Source organism: Vicia villosa, linkage group LG5 (assembly GCF_029867415.1).
Source record: "Vicia villosa cultivar HV-30 ecotype Madison, WI linkage group LG5, Vvil1.0, whole genome shotgun sequence".
In the NCBI taxonomy this organism is placed as follows: domain Eukaryota; kingdom Viridiplantae; phylum Streptophyta; class Magnoliopsida; order Fabales; family Fabaceae; genus Vicia; species Vicia villosa.
This window is the reverse complement of record NC_081184.1, coordinates 25,861,635-25,889,181: the sequence shown is the minus strand read 5'-3', so window position 1 is coordinate 25,889,181 and position 27,547 is coordinate 25,861,635. Positions and strand designations below refer to the sequence as shown.

Here is a 27,547-nt window from a genome sequence, read left to right as displayed (position 1 = left end):
TGAATCTCCTCAAGAAATTAATCTTCCCCAACAATGACTGGAGTTGTTTCTTTGTTTCTGGCGCCTTTAGCTCCAAGATTGCTTTCGTCTTATTTTGGTTTATCTCAATGCCTTTCTTGTGAACCACGAAGCCTAGGAAATCCCCTGCATGTACACCAAAAGCACATTTTAAAGGGTTCATTTTGAGTCCATATTTCCTCATACGTTCAAAAGATTGTCGAAGATGGTCTAAGTGACCATTTTCAGAGTTAGATTTTATTACAATATCATCAAAACCTGCATAAACTTGTCAATAAAATCATGAAACATGGAATTCATGGCTCGTTGGTATGTAGCTCCAGCATTTTTTAAACCAAAAGGCATTACCACCCATTCATAAGTTCCTAAAGCACCTGGGCATCGAAACGCTGTCTTAGGTACATCTTCGTCAGCTATAAAAATTTGGTTATAACCTGAATACCCATCCAATAAACTGAGATATTCAAATCCGGCTGCAGAGTCGACTAACATTTCAGCAACTGGCATGGGATATTCATCTTTAGGAGTAGCCTTATTTAAATCTCTGAAATCTATGCATACACGAAGGCTACCATTTTCTTTATGACAGGCACTATATTAGCCAACCATTCGACATACCTCGCAGTTCGAATAAACTTACTTTTCAGCAATCTTTCAATTTCTATTTTGATTTTTTCCATAACCTCTGGCGTAAATCTTCTAGGAAGCTGCTTGATAGGTTTCTTCCCTGGGTTTAGTGGTAGTCGATGTTCCACCACATGTCGACTTAAACCAGACATTTCATTGTAATCCCATGCAAAACAATCTTTGTATTCTTTCAAAAGTCGAATCAACTTGGTCTTTAGGTCACTTGTAAGCCTTGTACTTACATAAGTAGGCCTTTTAATGACTCCATCACCTAAGTCAATTTCCTCAAGAGGATCTTGAGCTTGCATCCTTTTTACCGATCCTGGTGGATCCATTTCGAAACCTAAAGGTTCATCATCGTATATCCCGTCAAGTCGTTCGACTTGGTGATCGACTTCTTGATCGTTTTCATTTTTTACTATCATGGCCTCAATCGTCATATTTTTCTCTAGTTCGGCTTCTAAAGCCGCTTTTTCTTTGTTTTCGGCCAAATAGGCCGTTATTCGAGCCAGGTATTCTGACTCAGTGGTCATCGTCTTTGATTGTTGTCCTCTACTCTGGAGGACTTTCATGGTTCAATGGTTCATTAGGATCTTCTTTATTCCAAATGAAACCATAATTTGGGTCTAAGTTCAGATACTTAGACACACTTTCATCAGAAGGATATACATCTTCTGCTTTGTAGCAAGGAGCTACATTTGCCAAATGCTGGTCGAAGTGTCTGCGACCACTTTCAGTTTTGTAATAACTTTGGTCAGCTTCAATATTCTCCACTATACCATCTGACCTCCAAATGGCCACACGCTGATGTAAGGTGGAAGGAACTGCCCCAATACCATGGATCCATTCTCGACCCAACAGCAGTTTAAAATTTGCCTACGATGCAATCACCATGAAGACGGTTGACCTGACAGACGAACCAACAGCTAGTTTTACTTGAATTACTCCAAGTATTCCACTTGTCTTGCCCTCATAATTCGACATTACCATATTATGGGGTCTTAAGTCTTTATCAGACTTTCCCACTTTCTGAAGTGAAGAATAGGGCATTAAGTTTACAGCAGCCCCACCATCGACAAACACTTTGTTTATTGGAACACCATCCACTTTCGCCCTTATGAATAAAGGCTTCAAATGATACATCATTCCTCGACCTGGCCTCTCAAACACAGCCTTTTGCTCTTCTACTACCCCTTTTCCCATTACATAGTAACAGACAGGTGTTTCTTCCACATTCTCGTCAGGAAGAAAATCATCTTCGTTCTCAGATACCTCAGATACTCTGTCGAACTCTGCTGGAAGTACAGAGACAATTCCACAGTCGACTAGCAACTCATCTGACTCTATGTCAAAGTTGTCGTCGACCTCTTCGTCCGACAGTGGAGAATATTCAGGCTCTTTCCCCGTATTGAGAGTCGGGGCATCATCATCAACTAGTTCTTTGATGAGTTTCTTTCCTAGGATCATCCCAGCAGCTAATCTTTCATTTGCTATTTTAGCCTGTTCTTCAGTCAACTTCCTGTGAAAAGGTTTTGACTGATAGTGAGAAAATCCTGCCTGCACCATTTTCGAACCTTCTTGTCCATTCTTGTGGCTTCTTTGGTAACGTCTCCACTGCGTTCGAGTCATGGGGTTCTTTCCTTTGTAGTTTGGAGATATGTAATCTTTTCTTTTAGATCCACTATCAGTCCAAGAACCTTCAGCATTGGTTCCATCGCCTTGAATCTGCCATTCTGGGCGTTTACCTCTGAAGTTAATGGGTTTCACCCATTTGTCTTCAGGGACATCCGTCTTATGACGGAAAGTTCTTGGTTTTTCAAACATCTTCCTGTATTCTCCAGCCCTTCGACCACTGTTTTCTCCTGTATACATGAATTAACGATTCTTGCCTCGACGAGGGTCGAACCTCACTTTGTTTGCAGTATCGACATTGAAAACAGCATCACACCTTGGGCATAATCCAACTTGAGAGTTGTTATTGTGGCATCTCTCAAGGAATTTCAAAAGACTCTCTTTTGGTTCAGGATAAACCATGTTCAAAACTTTGCCATCAGTAGCGCCGTTTTGCTTTCTAACGAAACCATCAGTAGTCTCGACCATCATCACATCAGCAAGCTCAGTATAGTGAGCCTCTTCGACTTGCAAAGGATCAGTATCAACTTGCATTGATGACTTTGGCTTTTCTCCAAACTGTAACCTTCCTTCTTTCAAAGCTTTTTGCACTAAATCCCTGAAAAGGACACATTGAGAAGTTTTATGACCCAAGAAATTATGAAATTTACAAAATCCTCTTTTTTTCTTTTGTTCAAGAGGAGGATTTTTAAGTCCCGGGGGTACTATGATTTGCCCATCAGAAACCAACAAATCAAATATTTCATCACATTTTGTTATATCAAATGAATACGTTTTACTAGAAAATTTTTCATTCTTACTTTCAACCAGATTTTTATCTTTTGAAGGTTTAAGCAATTTACAGATATATGGTGGCCCTGGCTTTTATTCAGCCACGTTGACCTCTCCCTCTTCGTATTCACTGTCGCTATTAGAGTTGAACTCACTTGTAGTAACATAAGCTATTTTTTCTTATGATATTTACTAGCTCTGGCTTTTTCAGCTTTTAGCCTTTCGACCTGGCGTACTCTATCTGCCAGTTGTGCCATATCTCTCAAATGTTGGGTGTCTAATTTCTTCCTTATGGAATAATCTAACCCACCTGCAGCCATTTCGACTAACTCATGTTCAGGAATTTGTGTAAAACATCTAGCTTTCAGTAACCTAAAACGGTTTAGATAGTCATCGACTGGTTCTGTACCCTTTCGTCTAACTCCAGCTAATTCTTTCAAGCTGATTTTCGACTGTCCCATATAAAATTGTTCATGAAACAATCGTTCTAATTGGTTCCATGAGAACAAAGATTGGGGAGATAAGGTCGTGAACCAAGTAAATGCATTTTCCGTTAAAGAACTTGGAAAATACTTCATCTTTAGATTTTCATTGTTTGCTATTTCTCCAGCCTCTGTCTGGAACCTAGCAATATGTTCGACCGTCGACTCGCCAGTCTCACCAGCAAATTTGGTGAATTTTGGGACTTTCCACCCCCTAGGCAATTCTGTTTGCCTTACATATTCTGACAACGGGGAAACGAAATTTTGTCTATGCAAACCTACATTTATTCCATTCTGAACTAAAATTTGTTCAACTACATTAGAGATATTATTGTGTCCAATATTGACATCTTGCTGGATGTTCCTAAGAACCTGGTCAGCATCTTGATGCCTTTGTACTATTCTAGGGATCTCTGGCTCAATTTGATCTCCTTGTCCTATAGGTTCGACCCCTCTCACATTCGACCCTTGAGTAGTCGAAAGGTTTGGTTGTGGGGGTGCTCCAAAGAAATCTGCAATTCTGGCCATTTGTCCCGCCAATATTTCATAACTTTGATTCGTGTTATTTATCATGGGAGTAAAAACAGTTCCCATTTGTTGAGTAAGGGCATTCACCATTTCATGATTACTTTCGTCCATTTGTTGTCGAATTGACAACATTGACGTAGTACTTAAAGATGGCAAAACCTGGTGATTATATCCTATGCATATAGGTCGACCCCCTGGATTTGATGTGCTTGTAGCCATCATGCTGTCAGAATATAATGAAGGATTTGTATGCAAACCTTGCATCATAGACGTGGGCATTCCAAACTGAGGGTTAAAACCTGGTGGATGCATCATTCCATGAAACGGCGGTCGTAATGGATTCAACGGTGACCGTACATTCGTTGGTGATGATACCATTATTGCTGCCGTCGATCCACCAGTATTTGTTGTTCCCACTGGGGATGAATCTGCGGCATTTTGCGGTGTTGCTCCGGTTAGAACACCTCCTTGATTTCCAGAAAGATCAGAATTATTTGTATTAACTTCAGCCATGTTAGTTAATTTCCGACCACTTCTTAATATCATACATAACTATTATACTAACAAATATAAAACAAACAACAATTGACGTGTCCCACTGGGCGTGCCAATTTGTTTACCCAAAAAAATGGTAAACAAGCGCTAGTTTCCTTTTTAAAGGTTACTTTTGCGGAATCAACTAGAATACTCCAGGACTAATTGCTTTATTTTGTTATATTATGTGTATCTGGTTTGTATTAAATGCAACAGTAACTTTAAAATAAAAGTAAACACTGAAATTAAAGGCTTTAAAGTAAATCAAAGCAGTAAAAAAGCAGTAAATGTGCACTGAAAGTTGAGATATAACGTAAAATGATTGCATTAATTAAACTGGTACGCATACGTACATTCCAAAGTTGCACTCGTTACTCATTTTTGCACAGAGATTTGAGTTTACTTGTGTTTATGTAGAAAATGCGGACCCCTAACTATTCCTATGGAACTTGCTTAAATAGTAAAAATAAAATAACTACTACTAACGGTCGACTGGTTATTAGTCAACACGTGTCTTCGACATGCAAGATCTTCAATTGTGAGACCTCCACGCGTCCTGTAAGAACTGCCAGAAAATTGCTTGAAACTGCCTCTTAACTTCTAATACCTCTCGACTTCCACTTCAATTTCTGCAGCAAAATTCTTAAGTCTTCGCATACTTTTGATCGAATGCTGAAGCCTCTGATCATCTTTCTAGTCGAACAGCTTCGACTACTAAGCATTACTTAGTCAAACCACTTCGACCCAAATGACAATGTAATTATTTAATTGAGGCCCAATTACCAATTTAGGGCCTTTTTACCAAATTGAGGCCCAATTACCAATTTTGAGCCCTAGTTGCCCATTTGTTGGTAAGTCGAAAACCTAGGGTAACAGTAGCCCATTGCTTGAGTGGGTTGAGTTGGTGGCTCAGATGACTGTGTACCCCTTTCCTGAGTGGTTTGAGTTGGTTGCTGAGATGACTTTATAGACGGTGTCCTCTTACATGTTGACTTATTGTGTCCAATTTTCCTGCACCTGCTACATCTAAGTACCATTCCCGTTTTCTCGTCTTTCGATCCGTCCCATCAATTTCACCCTACTCAAGGTTCCTCCTCTTCTTGGGTCTTCGTGGCATTTTTCTGTATTCTGGTGGCTGCACATTTGGATACTCTATTCTGATCCATAAGTTGGTTCCATTAACATGATAAATGATTGGTTGATATACAACTTGGTACCTTGATTTCAACTTGGTACCTTGATATACAACTTGATAAAACTTGGTACCTTGATATACAACTTGATAAGTTTAGTCATTAATATTCAAATTTCTACTCTTCAATGCAGAAATAGAATGAACATAAGGGAGAGTTGTCAGCTGCCATTTTCTACAAGAACATTCATGGTCCTTTAAGTTGACAAAAAATTGGTTAGCTTGATTCTCAATGTGCCTAACCTCAAAGATGAACTCAGATGACATCATACAACAAAAGAGATGACATTAAATAATATACAAAATTCATAATAATTATTGAACCTTACTATCAAAATCACAACTGATAATGTACCTTACTATCCAGTAGTTTGTATATGTGTTTGTTCTCCCCACCTTCTTCTTAATGTTGGGTAAGACATCCCCATCACTTAAATGTGGGAATCTTGTCTTATTAGCTGCCCATTTTTCCATTACATAACTCCTTATTTCCTCAAGCATAGTCACCAATGGCTTAGCCCTTGACTCTACAATCACACTATTGAATGCCCCAGACATATGTTTTAGAACAGAGTCACATTTTGATTGTGTCTTGAAAAAAATATTTACTCTAAAATTTGGATGGTGTTTGCATCATGTGCTTGAAAGCATCCTGATTGATCTCTTTCATTTTTTTCATCTCCTTTTCCCATTCTTGTGGATAAGTTGATTTAACAGCCTTCCAGATAATCTCCTTTAATAACTTTCTAGGAAACTTCTTTCTAAAATTGTTATATAAGTTCCTGACACAAAACCTTTATTCTACATTAGGAAGTAGTTCATCCATTGTAGGAAGAAGATCCTGTAAAAAAAATCCAAACAGTTTAATATTGGACATATAATGAGGAAATAAATGTTGTTGATTCTCTGAATTTGGTAATTGGCATTTATGTTGGCTAAACTATGTATAGTCATAGGATGTAATTCTTGTAAATAGAAAATAGGTACAACAAGAGGATGTCCTATGAGATGTTGGAACATGTTCTGGTATAACATGTCCTATGGAATAACTATTGACATGTGCCTGCTGAGCTGGATAATAAGATTTAATAGATGCAGAATATTCTTTGAATATTATGCATATCACATAAAGCGGTACATGATTGAAAGGTCAGAAGAATCAATCAGAATATTTGGAGGATTCGGGAAGATAGAGACTTTCTATAATTGGAGACAATGTAGGAAGATTTGATTGAAGACCTTGATTGTAGCAGAAGTTACTGCTATATTGGAAGAACAAATTTGCTATGATTGAAGGCTCAAATCCAGTTGGGTATAGGTTATAAATAGAAGACTTTGTAACCTATAAAAAGAAGACAACCACCGAGCATAAAGATGTAGTCATTAGGGTTTGTTAAGGTAAACCTCCTGGCCTGTGGGAAGGTTACCTATGTGATCCTCGAAGCCTGTAGGCAAGAGGAGTATTGTTCTTGGAGGAAGCTTTGAAGTAACTTCAGGTTCGTGGTCATAGTCAAGGTTCTTGGCTAGGGATTGTCATGGAAGTATGTCTTCCAAACCTTTAGATATTTGGGACTAGAAGGAGATGGAAATTAGGTCGTTGCTATAACTCCTGGGACTGGAGAACTGTACAACATCATTGCGATGATTGGAATTGGGATAGGATATTCCATATCTAGGGAGAACCTAGGTAGAAGGGTCATTGGGTAGGGATTAAGTGAGGGGTTGCTTGTGACTAGTTTAACTCCGAATTAATACTGCTGATAGTGGACTTCATTCCTGGCTTGGTATGCCCCCAGAGTATGTGTGATTTCACCGAATTGGGTTAACAATTTCTAGTGTCTTTTATCTTTCAGTTTGGCATAATTCTGTGTATATTGTTTGCTGATTGTTTTTGACAGATCACATGTCTCGACATCTTTCACAACATTTGAATTTGTTACGCCAGAATTTCAAATGTGAAATACAAAAGCACATTGATACCTTTTGTTGATCTAATATGAATGTATAGGATAGGCATTCATCTCTACCTCCAAAATCAGCAATGCGAAGCTCTAGAAACCATGACCATCTATCTTTTATTTTCCCCTTTGCAACAACAAAGGCTATTGGGAGTATCTAGTCATTAGGATCTACCCTGATTGCTGCCAAAATTTTACCTCCACAAATACCTTTTAAGAAGCATCCATCCAAACCAATTACATGCATACACACCTTGAAACTCTCTTTGCAAGAAGTATAACACACATACAATCTCTTGAAATAAGGCCTAGCATCATCAACACTTTCTTCCACATGTGTGACATTTAATTTTACAGTTGAGCCATGAATTGACCTTAGCATTACATGACAATAATCATAAATTCTAGTGTAATCTCCTCAAAATGAACCATCCACCATATCCCTAGCTATAGATCTTGCCCTAATCTCCTTTGTCTTATTAACCCCAACATTCAATTTTCTTTAATCTTTGGATTATTTTTTATTGAATTTTTTATCCTCTTACTCAGCCATTTGGAACTCATCATTTTCATATTGTATTCTTTACTACAATTATGGATATCAATTAGTTTCCTAAGTTGTCAAGTCTCCTAATTTGGCACATTGCCACAATAAGCTTCCCATTGACAACCTTCCTTACATACCAACCTAACCCTTTGTTTGTCATTTTTTCTAAACTTTAGATTTCTACCTGATTAGAAAATATATGTTTGTATTGTTTCCTTGAACTCACTTCTTGAAGTAAAAAAAGTTCCCAACTCCCATTTATAATTTGACATATCTTTCATTAACTTGAATATTGGATACTTCTTCTTGGATGTCCCCCCATCAGTACCATCCCTTTCACATCCATTTTCTAACTCCTCACTTCCATTAGCACTGCCCATCTCATCTCCATTGTCATCTTCTCATTTTTGTTTCTTCTTTTTGCTAGTCCTCTCTTGATTTCCCTCATATCCAAGTAGATTGTCAAGTGGTTATTCATCATAATCTTCACTCATATCAGAATCATCAAAAATAACTTACAAGGCACTATCATAATTATAAGTCTTATCATCACTGTCATTAGAGCTTGTATCTTTCCCGTTAATAATATCTTTCCCATTATGCACCTCACCTTCATCATTAAGAGCATCATTACCATTATGCACCTCAACTTCAATAGGACCCTGACAACCAACATTAAGACCCTCACCTCCACCAACAACATTAATACCCTCAACACCAATATTCAGGCCCACATCACCTTCAATAGGACCCTGACCACTAACATTCAGACCCTCACCTTTATCATTAAGACCCTTAACACTATTATTCAATCCCTCATCAGCTTACTCATCATCCCTAATTACTTCTTCATAAATATTTGCAAGCATGTCCTCTGTATCATTGTCCTCGAGAATTATATCTTCCTCCTCCATATTTATATCTTGGTCTAAAGAACTATCAACATACTCTAGTTAGGATAGGGAATGTCCTATATAGACATCAACACCCAAGTGAACCCTACAAAGGTCAGCTATCTCTACAACACCTTTGACATCATTAAGCACCAACATACCAAAAATGGGGTCATTATAGTATATGGTTTCGATTGTAGTATAACCTAAATCCTTCAATATACCAACCAACTAGAAGTAGATCCACCTATCAACATCTATTTTCAGTTCATTGCATTTTCCCCCTTCATACAGAGTTTTTTCACTATCTATAAACTCACCACTATGATGAATATTCAGACATAAATACTCATCCATTACTACCTAAGTCAAACAAAAACAATAACTTATCAAAAGGGTCAAAAACACCACAATCGTAGAAGATGCTAACCCTAAAATCGAAATACCTAAATTACAAAACCCTAAATTAGATGAAAACCCTAAATATTAAAAGGGACAAAAATACAACAATCATAGAATATGCATTATTGACAGAAGAATCGAAGAACATGAAAACCCTAAATTAGAAATTCCTAACATTACTAACATTAGAATTGAAACAACATAAAAGATGCTAACCTAGACTAAAGCTTTGTCTTCAGCGAGATTGTATGGATAACGTTTCAATCCTTCCCCTTCTCACTCCGCTGGAGTTTTCTAAAATGTGTTAAAAATTAAATGAAATGTAAACATCCAAAGTCTTAAGAGTTTTTGTAATTTCTTTCGTCCACCTCAGCAATGTACTAACACGTTAGCACCATTTGGCAATGAGATTGGACAATGACTAACGTTTCTAACAGAAAGAATAAATGTGGTACTCTTTTTACAGATAAGGGGTTAAATTGGTCATTTATAAAGAAAGAGGACTAAAATGGACTCAGATGTAGAGGTAAGGGACTAAAAAGGGTATTAAACCATAAAAATATCTGAAAATTATTTCTCGAAATTTTACTAGATAAAATGTATTGATTTATTTTTTAAAACTTTAAAAAATACACATTTTTTTTAAAAAAATAATACAAAAAGCAACAAAAACTTGAAAATTGCATAAAATTTTCAAACAAAGACGTCACTGGAATTTCTAGAAACTTGTTATAAAGTAGGTTTTATAGACTAACATTTTAAGATACTCCCTCTGGATGATATTTTGAATACCTTTTAAGATACTCCCTCTTTTTCATAATGAATGTCATTTTATAAAAAAAAAAATATTTGTTTCAAAATGAATATCATTCTCACTTTTCAATATATAAATAATTGCTATTTTTTCAATTATGTCATTTAATTATTATCATGTACACTACTTTCAACAAATTAATAAAATTAATTTAGTAAAAATGCAATGTCTTAGGACAGTATTATTGCATTATTTAATTTGTGTGCAAAAACCTTAAACTAAAATCATTTTGAAACTGGGGAAATATGATTTAAATTATACAAAGTTTCACGCAAAATCGTAATGTAAATTATGATGAAGATCAGTTTTGGTTTAACTCCGGCCCAAAAATGTCAAACCAGCCCAAGCCATGGGTCTAGTTGTTAGGCCCAATTTCGACTGATTTGTATCTCGGTTAGCTCGGATTCGGGTTTATCGGTTAATAAAGATCGGTTTGTTCGGTTACATGATTCTTACTTTTATTATAACAAAATTTGTAAGTAAACTTTCTTGCATTGTAAATGTTTTAAGCTACATAAAAATAAGTATTGTTAATAATTGTTTCAATGTTTCATACTCATAAAAGTTTCCTGCACTCTAAATAAAAGTTTCTTGCACAGGGATATCATTTTCATCAACCTGGAAACAGTCACAACAAAGCCATCTAATATTACTCTGTAAATAAAAGTTTCTTGCACAGGGATATCATTTTCATCAACCTAGCAACAGTCACAACACATCCATCTAATATTACATATATTTTAAATCTTCAAATATTTTACAAGCAAACTCAACATATCAAATATTCATATTGCTTGTGTCACTAGCAGTCAAGGTCTTACATAAGTAGTTTGTTGCTAGAAGGTGAACTTGTATGTCCTCTGGCTGCAAACAGAATGTAAGATTATTCATGGTTGTAGCTTTGAAATGAGAAAATGAACAAAACTGAATGTAAAAATTCCATTAAAACTCATGGTTGTAGCTTTTAAAACTTCTCTTGTACATATGTAACAGAATGTAAATTTGCAGTATTGTAGCTTTTAAAATTACTCATAGCTACAACTTTAAAAACTTACATTTTACATATGTAACAACAACATTTCCAAATTCAAACTAAGATGCAACATTATGTACATATGCAACAACCAACATCATTGCCAATACCTAAAAGGGACTTGTACCAAAGCATATATAAGTTTGTGGTTTTTAGTTATGCTCGGTAAGACATTTCATCTTGTGCCTACATACCTCCTTTGTGCAATGGAGAGAAGTCAGAGCATTTGTAGTTCTGCTAAAAAAGAAAACATGATGGTTTATTTTAAAATGAAGAGACACTTTGTCATCTTAGGAGAGAAAACTCAACACCGGTCATGAACATGAGAACAGGTGGATCTTTGCATCACAGGTGAAACAAGGGCTCCAGCTTGGATAGAAATCAACAAATATGCCACTAGCTCTTTCAAGTGGAAAAGAATCAACACTGTATCAATCAATATCATGAAGATAGGATAATTACATCTCAACTATAATAATTACTCATGCCTAATCTTTTGAAAAAGATTTTAAAAAAGAAAATCCAAATGGCAAAAGGGTTTTGAGTGAAGTCATGAAAAGAAAGAAGATTTTGAAAAAGGGGGAAGATTTTGAAAATTTAAGAAGGGGGAGATTAAGAGACTATCCTAAAGCATAAAAGTAAAAGTTAAGAACAAGAACCATGTGACTAGCAAGAAGCCAACACTTGACATGAAGTCAACATAAGCATTACTTTCCTTTGGATTATCCTCAAATCATAGCAATAAAAATACTTGAACAAATGGCCAGGGTTCCAAGATAATATTCCCATTTTAAGCATTGTCTCAAGAATTTTGGTTTTGCCTCAGATCAAATTGCCTCAGATAAGCACTCAAAGCTTTTAATTCAATGAAACACCTGCATACAGAAAAATTTCCCAATGCCTTGGAGTAAACTCCAAGGACTTCAAACAAAAAATAGCAACAAGATGACACAAGGTCAAAAGGTCTCAGATGAAGGTTCCAAGGTCAAGGTCCTAATTCTAAGTCTAGAGGTCCAATTCCTTGAGCTCAGGATAGTAACCATAGTCCATAGTTCACAATTAAGTCTTTTAAGGTTTTCTCTTTATCAAGTGTTTTTTGTCATAAGCAAGAACAAAGCAAAGGCTCAGATGAGCAAAGGGAAAATAAGCGCTCAAGTGAGCAAAAAGAAAAGGCATAAAATTAAAATACAATGAATGGTAAATGGTAATAAAAATAAAGATCAGAAAAATAAAGTGCGAAATAATAAATTGCATTTAAGTAAAAGTTAGCCCAATTATATGGTCAATGATTAGTATTAATGTTAGTAATTTGATTAGAGGCAAATTTAGCGCTTTGTTAAGCAATCATAAGTGAACTTATGTAGAAGTTGCACCTATATGAGGTCGGTCAATAGAAATTAATGTGTTTAAGAACAAGTTAGAGAAATGATATAGAAGATCATTCTCCAAAAAATTGCAACACATGTAAAAAGAATAAATAAGATGATCAAGACAAAGTCAAGGAGCTTAATAAGAACATTACATCAATCAAAGTCTTCTTAGTACTTAGGACAAGCTTATCATCAATGCAAAGTATTCAAAATGATCTCATGATCACCTTAAAGCATATTTGAAATGATGAAAGTTCATCAATACCAATCCAACCCTAATTGAATCAGATGAATCTATAAGTCCAATTGATCAAAAGTAAAATGAAGAATGAGATTGAGATGAAGAGGGAGGGAAGTAGATCAACCACAAAACCACAAGTCTGGATGAATTTCTTTTAGTCTTTATGGGACTTCATCTTGATAATTCATTATAGGAATGGTAAAATCATAACCTCCACACAATGTATTCATCAAGACTTGCACCCATGAGACAAAAGAAAGGAGACGAAGAGAGTGAGAATCAAATAAAAAAAAACCTTCACAAAAAAGGATCATCAAGCCTCAAGTCAAAAAGGGATTTAAAACAATTTTAAATGACATTTTAAAATGAAAATAAAAGCTTAAAATCCAATCACACATCTAAACATAAAACAAATTCAAACCAAAGATCACCATAGATCAAGGACCATCATAGTATCATTTCTAAATTTTTCCAGAATTTTAAGACACTTAAAAACATTTTAAAACTAATTAAAACATGAAGAAAATGGGAGAAAATATTTAAAAAATCAAATGATAAAATAAAAATATGGAAAATATTCGTAAAATAAAAAATAATTCAAAGTATTTTTGGAATTTTTTCATAATTTTTGGATAAAAAACAAAGGAGTTATGAATTTTTGAAATTAAATGGAATAAAAGAAAATAAAATAAAATCAGAAAATGTATGAGGCATTGGATTTAGAGCTCATTAATTTACCTGGCAAATCTAACGGCTCTAAGACACACGCTCATGGTGAACCTCGGTCAAAACACGCACACAAAGCAAATCAAAGTTTAACCAATGGAATTATTTCAAATGGCACTTTCTCATTGGTTGAAGATGACACAGCCAAAGATTTTAAAGGGAATCTGCAGGAAATACGAAGGCATTCAAAACGTAACCAAATCAAATGTTAATGGTATCTTTGGACTCGTCTCATCAAGACGATCTCAACCATATTCTTACGAAACATTTATTTAGTTGAGGCACAATTTGGCTTGCTAATGATCTAGTTAGCTTCAATGAAGTTCAAGGAAGCTAAGTGAATGGAGAATTCGAGTGATTAGGGTCTGGAAATGAAAAATTGAATTACAAGCTTAAAAGTTCGAATGAGAGCTTAGCAGGGATATTTTGGCTATCAAAAGCTTGGGGAATAAGAGGAAAATGATCCTCTATTTATAAGGAAATTTATGGAATGCTTAAGCCAGTGTTTTAAAAATCGGACCGAAAATCAAACCGGTAAGGGTACTGGGTCACTGTTTTATTGGTCGAACCACTGAGTCACTGGTCGAACCGCATGACTAAACCGGGTTAAACCGGATAACTCGGTTGAGTAGACCGTTCGTTATAACAAAATTATATAGGTATAAAATCTGTCGAACAGGATGATTCAGTCCCTACAAAATATAACTAGTACTTAAATTTTTTGAAAACATCATATTATAAAAAAATCCACAAGTTCATAATTTAAATTCAAATTTTACACATAGATATCACACACAATCAAATAGTACATAATTATAAAATATAAACAAAAGTTTAATCGCAACATAATTTAATTGAAAAATTTATAACAAAAATAATTATATTGTCTACTAAGTTTAATTTCAATAAAAGAAAAATTGTTTTAATGTTGGAATCTCCTTCTTCAATATCAAAATCATCCGTAACAAAATCAACCGCATATACAATTATTTTTTTATTTTTTTATTTTTTTTATTTTATTTTTAATTAAAATAGTCAAAATGACATTGTTTTAATTTTTTTAAATAAAAAAATAAAAAAAATAAAAAAATGCATTTAAACTACCGGTTCACAAAAACCGCCGATTTTTCCGATTTTAGCGATTTACACCGGTTCACACCGGTTCAATGATATTCCCGATCCGGCTATTAAACCAGACCGATTACTTGGCCGGTTCCCGGTTCGACCGGTCCAGTCCGGTTTTTAAACACTGATTTAAGCGTGTGAATTTGATCCAATTTGAGTGAATTCGTGTGAACCTAATATCATGTCAAATGTGTAACTTGGCATGGCCAAAACTCACTTAATCCTCGCGTTTTGATGCTCAAAATATCTTGTGGAAAGTTGCTAATCATGTTGTGTAAAATGTTCTAAAGATTTCCATTTGGTTGTGATTTGTTTGTATTTGTATCCTCTCTTCCTCAAAAGAAAACCTCAGCATTTTCTAGACCCACTAGAAGAATCCAATCCCTTGTCCATGGAGACACACGAGTTCAATTCAAAGCATCAATTTCCCATTCCAAAATCAAACATTAAACACAAACTATGTGTCTAACTCTAACCATTTATAACATGCCATCATCTTCTTCTCTCCCTCTCCGCAATTGCCACCAATTTCCATTCTTCCATTTCCTCCCAACAACAACCTCTTTCAACAACAATCACTTTTCTCCTATCATAACCAAATCACAATCCATGTCATCATCTTTCTCTTCCTCTTCTTCATCCAACAATCCCACACAACAAAAACAACAACCTCAAATCACAAACATTGAACAACAACAACACAAACTCTCCCATGTCATCAAATACCACAACCAAACCAAACACAACTTCAACAACTACGCAAGAGGTCCTCATGGCCTTGATTGGGCCAACCAACCCAACCCATTTCGTAGATACATCTCTTCCCCTCTTCTTCCTCTTCTCCATTTCACCCCTCAACAAGAACAACAACAACAATCACCCCTTTACTCTTCTCTCTTCAATTCCCTCCCATCTCCAAAACCCATTTCCAAATCCACTATTTCTCAATTCCTCTACGATTCTCTCGCCCTCTCAGCTTGGAAAAGTACCTCCTTTTCAACTTGGTCTCTAAGAGTAAACCCTAGCAGTGGTAATCTACATCCAACTGAAGCATATATAATAGCACCTTCAATTGAATCACTCTCTGATACACCTTTTGTTGCTCATTATGCTCCAAAGGAACATTCTTTGGAACTCAGAGCTCAAATCCCATCTGGGTTTTTCTCTAAATTTTTTCCACCCAATTCTTTCCTTGTTGGGTTTTCCTCCATTTTCTGGCGTGAGTCTTGGAAGTATGGTGAACGTGGTTTTAGGTACTGTAACCATGATGTTGGTCACGCTATTGGTGCTGTTTCAATGGCTGCTGCTGGGCTTGGTTGGGATGTGAAGCTTTTGGATTCATTAGGGTTTGAAGAGATGAAGTTTCTTATGGGAGTTCATGTTTTTCCTGAATTCGAAACACCTTCGCGTGCTGTTAAAGGTAAGATTCCTGAGATTGAGTTTGAACATCCTGATTGTGTAATGCTGGTTTTTCCGAGCGGGGTTAGCGGTTTTGATTTGGATTATAGAGAATTGAGTGATGCTATGTTGGAGTTTTCGAAGTTGGAGTGGAAAGGGAAACCTAATTCGCTTAGTAAAGAACATGTTTGTTGGGATATTATTTATAGAACTTCTGAAGTTGTTAAAAAGAGTTTGACTTTAGGAGATAGGTTTTTGGTTGATCCATTTCAAAGGAGTGGACTTTGTAGTGAGGCCGAAAGTGAAAGTGTTTACAAGGGTTTAACTGTTAGGGAAGTTGTTAGGAAGCGTAGAAGTGCGGTTGATATGGATGGAGTGACGGCAATGGAGAGGGATACATTTTATCAGATTTTGTCACATTGTCTTCCTTCTGGTTCAGAAGTTGGAAAGAAGCAACGGAAACAACTCTCCTTGCCGTTCCGAGCGCTTCCTTGGGATGCTGAGGTTCATGCTGCTTTGTTTGTTCATAGAGTGGTGGGGTTACCTCAGGGATTGTATTTCCTTGTGAGGAATGAGGATCATTTTGCTGAGTTGAAGAAAGCTATGAATCCTGACTTTGTCTGGACCAAACCGGAAGGTTGTCCTGATGAGCTTCCTCTATATGAACTCCTTAGGTCGGATTGTCGGCGGCTTGCTAAGCAGCTTTCGTGCCATCAGGTATGCAACTAGTTGTGATTGTCTGTGTGCCTTTTAAAAGTTTTGCATTGCATTGTGGAGTTTGTTAAAGTCTATGTAAGTTATGTTCTTGCTACAACATCAAACTTGTAGTTAAATGGTAACTGTGAGACACAACCGGGGAGATGGAAAAAATGCCTCCCTTTGTTTAGGCCCTAAACTTTAGAATCACACTGTTGGTGATTTTTGCTAATTGCTTTCAATATAGTTAGATAGATTAGGTGATCTGAATTTGATTCCTATTACTACTAATATTCCAGTTTACTAGATTATTAGTAATATTTAGCCATGTCACAATTCACACATTGTAGTCCTTCAATTCCTTACTAGTAAACTAGTGAATAAGCTGGTGTTTGATCTTAATAGCATCAAAGGATGGAATTTGAATGAAGGTATCAAAAGGCTGTTATTTTCTTGCTTTTACCATCCTGAATTCTCGAGAGCGATTAGTTTTGAGTTTTGACTTTTGAAGGATATAAATTATTGGGGTTTGTGATTTTATTTGGTCTATTAGTATCTCTTATAATGTTGCTAAATTGCGGTGCTGGAGTAGTGGAGTTTGAACAAATTTTTATTGTTGTGTTATACGCTACAAATGTTTTCAAAAAGCAGCACTATACAGTGTAGTCAAGATCGAGTGTTGGATCATAAAATTGTGAGATCTTTCATATGTACTAAGGATGCCCGAGAATGCTACGATTAGAGAGAGATCGTTTTCATTGCCGACGTGGTCAAAATCATGCTTTTTGAAGCTAGATCATAAAAAAACATACCGGGTCTTTTTTTGGGGCTTGTATTATGATTTTCGTGTTTTTGCGTATGTGTGTGTATATATGTATGAACATACTCTTTTTCACTTCGTTGGATCTTACGTGCCGTGCTAACGATCCGAGTTTTACTATCTTTCATAAGCCGGCCGATCCTACTTAAAATCTTTTGCTTGACTGCATTTGCGCTATAGCATTGTTGCATGGTGGAATTTGATCAAACAACTATTTTCCATATTCCACGATTGACAACTATGTCTGGAATGTAAAATGACTTTGCTCCATTCTCTACATAACAGTCTTATTTCTAACTTATTTTATCCCATGTTTGAAATATGACAGGACATTGCAAGTGATGGTTGTTTTAGCCTTGGTATGTTGGCACGCATGGAACCTACTTTGCGTGAGAAGAACGTTTGGATGTATCCGCGCTTATTTTGGGAAACTGGAGTACTTGGACATGTGTTGTACCTTGAAGCTCATGCAGTTGGAATCTCGGCGACTGGAATTGGCTGCTTCTTTGATGACCCTGGTATGATAGTTTTTCCTCACCGTTTGCTTTTCGTCTAGTTTTTCCCTTGTATTCTGGATTTAGTTAGTAATAAAAAAAAAAAATCTTGTGTTGTTTTGCAGTGCATCAGTTACTTGGGTTAAAAGGGTCAACCTTCCAAAGCCTATATCATTTTACTGTTGGAAGTCCCGTCGTGGACAAGCGTATAATGAGCTTACCAGCCTATCCAGGGCCCGAAGATGTTGCGTAATATCATATAATGCCAATGATCTCTCTCCATAAACACTTTTAGATTGTGACAACACCTTTGTATATGAGATTCCTCCGCATAGATAAAATTTTGCGCGCACACATTCATACGTTTAGTAATAAATTTTGATCTGTTATCATAGTTAAAGGAATAACGAATGTAATGATGTATACATGAAAAACCATAACTTCTGTATAGTTTGAGATCAGTTATACTTTAGTTTGATCAGTCAGCATTTAGATTTAATTCTTTTCTACCATGTTTCTCAATAAACGTGAAGCCTGTTTCTTCTCTTTCCGTTCAAATCTCAGATTATTCATGATATAATTTATAACAAAAAGATAATTGTTATTTGTGGTTGATGTTGGTAATAGTTCTGGTTGACAAGTTAGATGAGGAGTACAATGTGAGTTTCGATTATATGATAGATGTTTCTGAATCGTTCACATAGTTAAACCGGACGTGGCAACTGTTACAAGCAACTTGATGTGACTGTCTCCTTAAAAAAACTTGAGTTTTTTTATAGATCATCAGGCTGAACTCACAAACCCCATATATTCTTTTGCTTTCCAAGAGTTATTTTTCAAAATTTTCAGGCCAATTAATAGAAGGTCCTGCAATATCCACAGTAGCATCACCACATTCTGAAAGGTCCAAAGAATGACAACCCGTAGTAATCGCATCCACAAATTAATGAGAGTCAAACTTAAATACTACTTTCGTTTAAGATTTTTGTACACAGACAGATAAATATAATAATATTGTCATCGTAACACATTACACTTTTACAAAGTTAACCTTATTAATGTGTTGGCCCAATCATCCAAGTGATTGCAACATGTTGGAATATTAATTAGCACACATTATCAATTGTTTCTAGTGCTAATTGCTTAACATAACATGCAACATTATTAGTGTTGGATTTCAAAATGATTTTCTTATTCTGAGAGGATGGTGAAGGAGATTAAGGCCACAAAATAAATCTTGAGATTCCAGTTTGAGGAAATTTGCAATCCATGTTTTCATTAATAAGAATTTCAATAATCAAAGAGGCTAACTATCCTTTCTGCACAAACATGATGGACAACTATTCAGAAGATCCACAAACCTTGTACTGATATCAACAAACAAACAAACAAATGAATAAACAAATAAAATTATATGTTGTTGTTCTTCCTGGAATCTGGAAGACAAGTATCTAATGTATTGTTAATAAATGCTGTACTTCTTGCAATAAAGATGATCCAACTTGACTTATATGAACTTGTATTTGATCTGAATTGCACAATTCCAGTCGAACTAGCTCAGCCGTCTGACATCTGTTTGTATTTCCATCCTATGGAAGACTGCAAAGGTTATGTAGTTTCACAAATTCCATGATTCATATGTTCCAATTTGTCAGAACACCTAGCATCCCGCTAGCAACCACATGTGTCGGTGTCTTGTAGGCGTCGAACACCAAACACGCCTTCAATGTCAAGTGTCAGTACTTACATAACTTGACGATTCTCTTCTAGCTTGTGATGGAAAACCAAAGGGTCGGTGTAAACATGCTACGCGATGAAAAACGATTGCGAAATTTTGTTTTTCACGTAAGATATCGTTGCGTCCAGCATAAAACCAAATTAATATTTGAACGAATCCAAGAAAAGTCCCAACGTAAGGCCAGCTTTCCAATAATTAAACACTGATATTAACCCTTTGATAACTAAAGGAAGAGAAGACCTATACATGAGAGCACCAATCCCTTCCACAACAACAACGGCTAATCCAGCCGATAGAATATCCCAATCCCCAGTTTGTCCAATAACCGTGGAAAACGCGGTTGCACAATAAAACCCAACCAAGAAGAAAAGAAGTTTCAATGGAAGATTTTTCTTCACCGTCTCAATTTTAGAACCTAATTTAGCTCGAAACTCTTGGATCACTCTAATTATACGCGTCCTTCCATTAGTTCCGTTTGACGGACTAAAACTGCCGTCGTTTACGCTGCTTCTAACCGACCAACTCATCTTCCTGAAAAGGAATAAAAAGGATTCAATGTTGCGAGAAACGTTCGCACTTCTCTCATTATCATAAGCATAAACTGCTACTAACTTACTTGAAACCGACGAATAGACCCGGTTGAGCAAAACTATAGGAGAAGCAGCATTGCTTCTGGCCGAATGCGGTTTTGTAAAAGAATGCAGCAAGACCAGCTTCGGAAACTCTTGAACTTATATAATCAAGCGAGGAAACAACTTTCGCACTTGTCATACAATTGGTTAACATCGTTCTAAGTCGGAAACCGTATGTTAAGTCTTCACTCCTAGAGAATGGAGATGATATATAACATCAGAAACAACAATATGCACAATACTCTCAGATGCTAAGAATGACTACGGTACAAGTGCAACCGCAAACAACTAAAATGCCCGAGCATTTTAGTTGTTCGCGGTTACACAAGTTCATGGCAGAACAAATAAACATAACACAACAGCTAATTCAATTTCTACCAAACGGTTCCTTAAATGTTCAAATCTGTTTTACTCATCTCTACATTTTGTTACAATTCTGTGACTCTAAATATATAAAACTTAAGAAACCAATCTGGGTTATGTCAATTGTTCAATAAAAACAATATATTAAGATACCCAAATGATAAAAAACTGAAATTTAGAATGAAATGAAACGGAAAAGAGTGAAACAAGATGGAAACAGAAAAGGGGTGTTTCGGGAAAATGAAGATAAGGGTGGGAATTGAATTTAGAAGAAAGCTTACTGTGTATTAGTGGGAAGTTGGAGAATAAAGGGGTTGTTTGTTGGTTTGTTGGGTTTGTTGTTGTTTCAATGAAACCTTTGTTGGGCGCATGTTGTTATTTGTTCCGAAGGAAAACATAGTCATCTGTTTGTGAAGTGAGTTTTTGTGTGTCCGATGTCGGTGCTCTTGTGTGCGGCGGGTGTGTTGAATGGCCTTTCATAAGACAGAGTCATGTACGATTTGATTCGAATAGATTGATTTTAGGTAATTAATTTAGGATGTGATTTTATAGATTGACGGTGAACAGAATTGATTTTAATAAAAGTTAAGTTTGATATAATTAATTGTAATAAAATTGAAATTAGTAAAATTGATTTATGTTTAGATTAAGGGTCAATTTTTTCTAAATTGGATCATAAACAATAAGGTGATTTGGAGAATGGACACAACTTAAAGCCATATTGAATTTAGAGTCATCGGTTGTTGTTGACTCTTAGATGAATGAGTTTAAAAGGTCTTTTAACAAATGACTATCGAGACAATTGTTCAAAGAAGGTTCTAGGGCTTGAAAACTCTAAGACTATACTATTAAGTGGAACTAGTCGCAGACTCGGATTCACATAATTCAAAACACTAAACCTTACTCGCACAAATCACTTACTTGATCGTCAAAGTGTTTGCAAGCACACCCTCGCACCTTCGAGAGTAACGTATATCAACAACGTTCAGTTCCTCATGCCCAATCTGATCATTTATGTTATATATGGAAATTGACTTAACATTTCATCATATTTTATTGAGGAACTTATGGTTAGTTTACGACAAAGAATGACAGCCAACACAAATGGCTGAAACCACAGAGAATGGCAGCCAACACAAACGGCAGAAACCATCGTCAATTTGTGTACTCTTGTCACCATAATTGTGAGAAACGTGTCTCACAACATGACGATACAGTCATGTCATCCTCTTCCCTTGACAAGCCTCTACTAAACCACAAAGAGAAATAGTTCCTCATACAAACTTGGCCCTCTTCTCGAACATGGATATTAAGGATGTCCCTTCTTTCAATGGTGGCTAGGAAACCAACGATCTCCTTAGAGATTTATTGGTAGCGGTCTATGGATAATTTAAAGTTATTCATGAACAAGAAAATTTCCTGACACAAGTGGAGTCGGACTGAGAACCCTCTACGGTAGCAACGAGAGCCTGAGAACTCGTACACTGTGTCAAGAAACACAACAAAGAATGTACCTTGTCTATATTCTAGTAGGCCAAAGCTCATGATTTTCATCGATGAGGCTCCCAATACACTACGTATCTGAGGCCTACATTCAGCATATATTGTCCGACGAATCCCGAAACATCTTCCTTACTACATAATACATTTGTCTTCTATCTACATGTCCAAACCACTTAAGTCTATTTTCCATCATTTTTTCTACCATGGGTGTTATCCCAAAACTCTCTCTCTAATATTGTCATTTCTAATCTTATATTGCCTAGTCTTACCACACATCCAACGTAAAAACCTCATATCTACTACACTTATTTTTTTTTTGGGTTGATTCTTTACTGTCTAGTATTTTGTCTCGTGCAACATCGCTAGTCTAATATGTAGCATCTTTCTCCTTCTTCAAGTCGATGAAAACTAAGTGCAAATCTTGTTGATCCATCATATACCTCTCCTTCACACATTGTAGTAGAAAGATTACTTATATGGTCCACCTCCCAAACATAAAACTAAATTGATTATTATTAATTTGAGTCTCTTTTCCATAATTTCATAGTATGACTCATAAGTTTAATCTCTACAATTTGTACAATTTTGTATATCCTCCTTATTTTTATAGATTATAATTAAAGTACTTCTTCTTTCCGCAAACATTTTCTTTGACCTCTTTATTTTGTTAAAGAACTTGGTAAGTCATTCAATTCTAGAGTTACCAATCCTAAATCCTAAATAGCAAAGTATAGCGGAATGAAGCGGCATATCCCAAAAAATGAATATCCCAAAAAATGAGATAGCGGGATAGCAAATAGCAGAAAAACTCTATTTGACTATTTTTAGACTAATTATGTGAATAATAACAATAATATAGATATGTAATATACGATTAAACACATAAAATCAAATATCAAAACACAAGGCTTTATCAAAAACTCTTCAACAAATTCAAAAACTCTTGATCCCTGTTTGCTTGAAAACTATCTGACTCACATGAGTATCTCCACCAATATCGAATTTCGGTTCACAAAATATTTATTCTGACCTAGTCGTAACTCTCATTTGAGTGAAGATTGAAATCACTAAGAAACTGAGAAAGAAAAAACTTCATCACAAAACAAAGTCATCTTTAAGGTGTGCAAAGTGAACTACCACACAAAATACAAACTTTGCCATGAATCATAACTAGATAAGGTCTGAACTACCACACAAAATACAAATTTTGCCATGAATCATAACCATATAAAGTCTTCTAAAATCTTTGTCGTGACAAAATAGAACTTCTGTTTATTGCCATTATAAAATCATGGCTAATTCTACATGGAACCTCAAATAATTTAAGACGACAGTGACGAATAACAAACTTTATCAATCAGTGTTCAGATTCAACATATAAATGAATTTATTAATATAAAAAAAAAAAAAAAAACTCTCTAGTTTTTATCCAAATCAATCCACGACGACTCTAAAGTTAAAATAAACACTAAATGACCAACCATGACCAACCACTTAGAGAAGAATAGCAATGAGCATCTAAGAGCTTACAAGCTACTATAAATGACGAAACCTAGTTATTTGGATAAATTATGAGAAAACATCATTATTGAGATAATTTAATTGAAAAACTTAAATCATTATTGAGGGAATTTAATTGAAAAACTTGATTATTGCTGGAAAAATGTCCAACTTATTACTTTAATTTCCATATCATTCTTCACATAACCTTAACTAAGTTAGCAAGTTTAGGACTGAGAACGAAATCTCTATTGCATACAAGGTTGTTTTCATTATGCAGAGTATTTTCATTGTTGCAAAGCTTGGACAACTAAAATTGAGCTTTAAGATTATAATCTCAAAAAAAAATCATATACTCATAAAATAAATATAATTCACACATCACACGACTAAAACTAACATACACAAATATTGTATGGACTTCAGAGTTCCTCATCCATTGTTGAAGCACCACCAACCACCATGAGTATCAATTTGAAACAATATATAATAAATAATCTAAAAAATATAGTTAAATGTATCACACACATGTTTCATGGTCCGGCGTAATAATTGTTGAAACAGCAATCATAATTGTCGAAACAGCAATCAGTTGCATGAAGATATGACTGCCAACTACAGCTAATCATATCATAATCTACATATAGACAATAATAAGAAGTATATCTATTAAGCGCTTTGTCGAATTCTCAATCGAAATTACAAATGACCCGTCTCGCTTTTCCCGCACAGATCAATGAACTGGTGAGTAGAAAAATTGGCAACTTTCAGGACTGAAGCAAGAATTCATGCTGATGACATGTTGCAATGAACGAAGCAGTTTAGTAGCTTGAGGTCATTCAGAGCTAAAAATTTCTCGTGTTTTTTCGAAGAATCAATCGGGGCGTTAAATTTTCGACCGTCTAAATTCAAACCATATCTCGTAGTGATTAAATAGAAGACTGTCGTGTGTGTGCTTCCCAATATACTCGAGTCCTAAGCTCGTAAGCTTCTTGGTGCATTCGTCTCCTCCCATCCTTGAACAGAATTTTATATTATGTGATACAAAGATTCGTCCATCGAAGGGTTTCAATTTAGATGCTAATCTTTCCATTCCAACCCATACAAGTTTATCAGGCATGTGAAGAAATACAGCACTAGCGTAAATCAAATCATACGTTATGCCGGAACCGAACTTACTGAAATCCATGTCTTCACCCTTAACTATCAAAGGCCGTTTGTGTAAGAGGCCTTGTGCGGGAAGCTCGTACCTAAATGCAGCCATCAGAGAAAGCTCGTCCCTTTCAAGACAGTGAAAGTGTTCGGGATTTAAGTATCGAATGAAATGCAAACCAACTCGAAGTGTGCCACAGCCTATTTCCAGCACCTGTGAGTCTGGTCTGAGCTGAATGGTTTGAGCAAGAAACTCGAACACATCCCTTCCACCTGCCCATGGTTCACCGTAGTTACTATGGTGCTGTTCAACTAGAAGTTCTCCGGGACAAGGAAAGGCCGTGTGATTATTTGAATCAGCTCCCTCGTAGTGCGATATGCCCTTAAATCTGCACTTGACAGGATAGAATATAATCAGGTAATCCAACAGAGAAGTCATACATTCACACATTCACGCATAAAAAAATGGATACACAAGTTAAGAAGAGGGGTCTTACTGTCTAAGATCCTCGAGTTGTTGAACCCTAGTGCGAGGGTTAATACCCTTGCGGAGCACGTTTTCTTGCATATGAAGTCCATTTGCTTGTATTTGATCTTTCACCCACTGAACGTCCTCCTTCCTTGTTGCTAACAAACCGTTACCAGTACTAGACTCGGACAAACCAACATTAGAGTTCACTGCATTGTTGACAGGGGTGGCTGAAGGTTGTGAAGGGCATGAGCAAGAAGAGAGAGAGGACAACAAGAAGAACAGAAAAACAGCGGCCGCCGAAACAGTGAGAATCAGAACAGGTACTGTCATCACTATGCCCTTCGACATAGTCCGAGAAACTGAAAGTGCCATCAATGACAAAACCTCTTAACCTCACCTACTGAATCTAGCAAAAACAACAAAATCAGCACTAAACAAACCTTCCATTGCAAGTATTGTCAATCACAAATAGCAGAAAATAGCAATATGTTCAAATCTGCACTACGCTACAGTTCTATAACGCTGCAATATTTAACAATATTTGGCACTAAGCAGCGTATGCATAGCTATATAGCACCAGTAAAACCACAATTTGACAACAGTGGCAATTGCTCATATTCACTTGTAATAATCTCAATTCTCATTGAACTACAATACTACGCGTATACTACGCGTATGTTTGGTTCTGCGGTGAAAAAAGTTGATTTTAGAGAACTAATTTTGTAAAATTGATTCCGATTAAAAGTGTGTTGAATGTAAAGTGATTTATGTTTGGATAATTTTATGTAAAAGTGAATTGAAAAGTAAATTCCAATGGTAAAATCACGTTTAAACTCAAAAGCTATAAATTCTAGCTTCAAGTAGAATCAATTTTAGAGACAAAACCAATTATACTCAAAAGCTACAAATTCTAGCTTCAAGTAGAATCAATTCTAGATGCAGAATCAATTATATTTAAATGCTACAAATTCTAACTTCAAATATAATCAATTCTAGAGACAGAATTAATTATACTCGAAAGCTACAAATTGTAGCTTATAGTAGAAACAACTCTAGAGGCAGAATCAATTATACTTTACAAGAACCAAACACCTCAAAATCATTCTAAAATCAATTTTACACCTCTAGAATTGCTTGCATTTGCCTCTTCCAAAATCTAAACCAAACATACACTAAAAATATCCTAATTTGAAAGGCATCAAATTTTTTTCTCAAACAGTGAAACATCATTCATAAAACTACAAAATAGTTAAATTAAACCAAACCCCATTTGAAATCTCCATCTTTGGTAACAAGAAACATGAATCATTCAATAACATGGTAAAAAAAAAAACCTAATTTTCACATCAGAAAGTGACCAAGTTGGATAATCAAACCAATGAGCAAGTAAAAACCTCAAAAACTATAGGAACCTAAACAAATCCAACACATTCAACATCTCAAGCATAAATCACAAAAAGGGTTATAAAAATCTGTACCCTTTTGAGAGTAGATCTAGTGAGAGAGGAATCAGTTGAATGCGATGAAAGAGAGAGAATCTCCGACAAGAGTCACCGGTGACAACGACAGTAGACTATGTTGTTGTTGTTGGATTTTGTTAATGATTGATGAGTGATTGTTTATTGTTGATTAAAGAATAAGCAATTGTAGGGTGTGTTATTTTGAGTAATGTTGAGGAAGAAGTAATGGGTTTATGAATGAGGATTTTCTTTCTTGTGAAGAAATTTGGAGTGGTGGAGATCTGAAGGGTGATTGTATGGTTTGTTTTGTGGAATGTGGAAGGAAAGAAAGATGGAGGAGAGAAAGGTTAAAGAAAATTCAATATATTACCATTCTCTTTTGTTTGGTTGCATTATGGAAAATAGGGAAAGAAATTTTAACATGGT

The 27,547-nt window shown here is 35.7% G+C and overlaps 3 protein-coding genes across 4 annotated transcripts; 1 reads left to right on the top strand and 2 right to left on the bottom strand.

Annotated features, from left to right (window-relative positions):
- Window positions 1–15,180: 15,180 nt before the first annotated feature.
- Window positions 15,181–18,907, top strand: LOC131601471 (uncharacterized). The gene is made up of 3 exons (XM_058873298.1): window positions 15,181–17,008; window positions 18,136–18,325; window positions 18,427–18,907. Exons 1-3 carry the CDS (start codon window positions 15,353–15,355, stop codon window positions 18,552–18,554), a joined length of 1,974 nt encoding a protein of 657 aa, XP_058729281.1. The 5' UTR covers window positions 15,181–15,352; the 3' UTR covers window positions 18,555–18,907.
- Window positions 18,908–19,573: 666 nt separating this feature from the next.
- LOC131601473 (ycf20-like protein) lies at window positions 19,574–21,533 on the bottom strand. Its single transcript, XM_058873302.1, has 3 exons — window positions 21,316–21,533; window positions 20,656–20,862; window positions 19,574–20,570 (listed from the first exon to the last, which is right to left on the bottom strand). Exons 2-3 carry the CDS (start codon window positions 20,823–20,825, stop codon window positions 20,180–20,182), a joined length of 561 nt encoding a protein of 186 aa, XP_058729285.1. The 5' UTR covers window positions 20,826–20,862; window positions 21,316–21,533; the 3' UTR covers window positions 19,574–20,179.
- A 2,679-nt stretch (window positions 21,534–24,212) lies between these two features.
- Window positions 24,213–27,429, bottom strand: LOC131601472 (uncharacterized). Of its 2 annotated transcripts, none has more exons than XM_058873299.1 (3): window positions 27,140–27,429; window positions 25,687–26,067; window positions 24,213–25,578 (listed from the first exon to the last, which is right to left on the bottom strand). In XM_058873299.1, the coding sequence occupies exons 2-3, from the start codon at window positions 26,031–26,033 to the stop codon at window positions 24,924–24,926; spliced, it is 1,002 nt and encodes a 333-aa protein (XP_058729282.1). In that variant the 5' UTR covers window positions 26,034–26,067; window positions 27,140–27,429; the 3' UTR covers window positions 24,213–24,923. The 2 variants fall into 2 exon arrangements, with proteins under 2 accessions (XP_058729282.1, XP_058729284.1); XM_058873301.1 differs by having other exon boundaries at window positions 25,687–26,061.
- Between the last annotated feature and the right edge of the window lie 118 nt (window positions 27,430–27,547).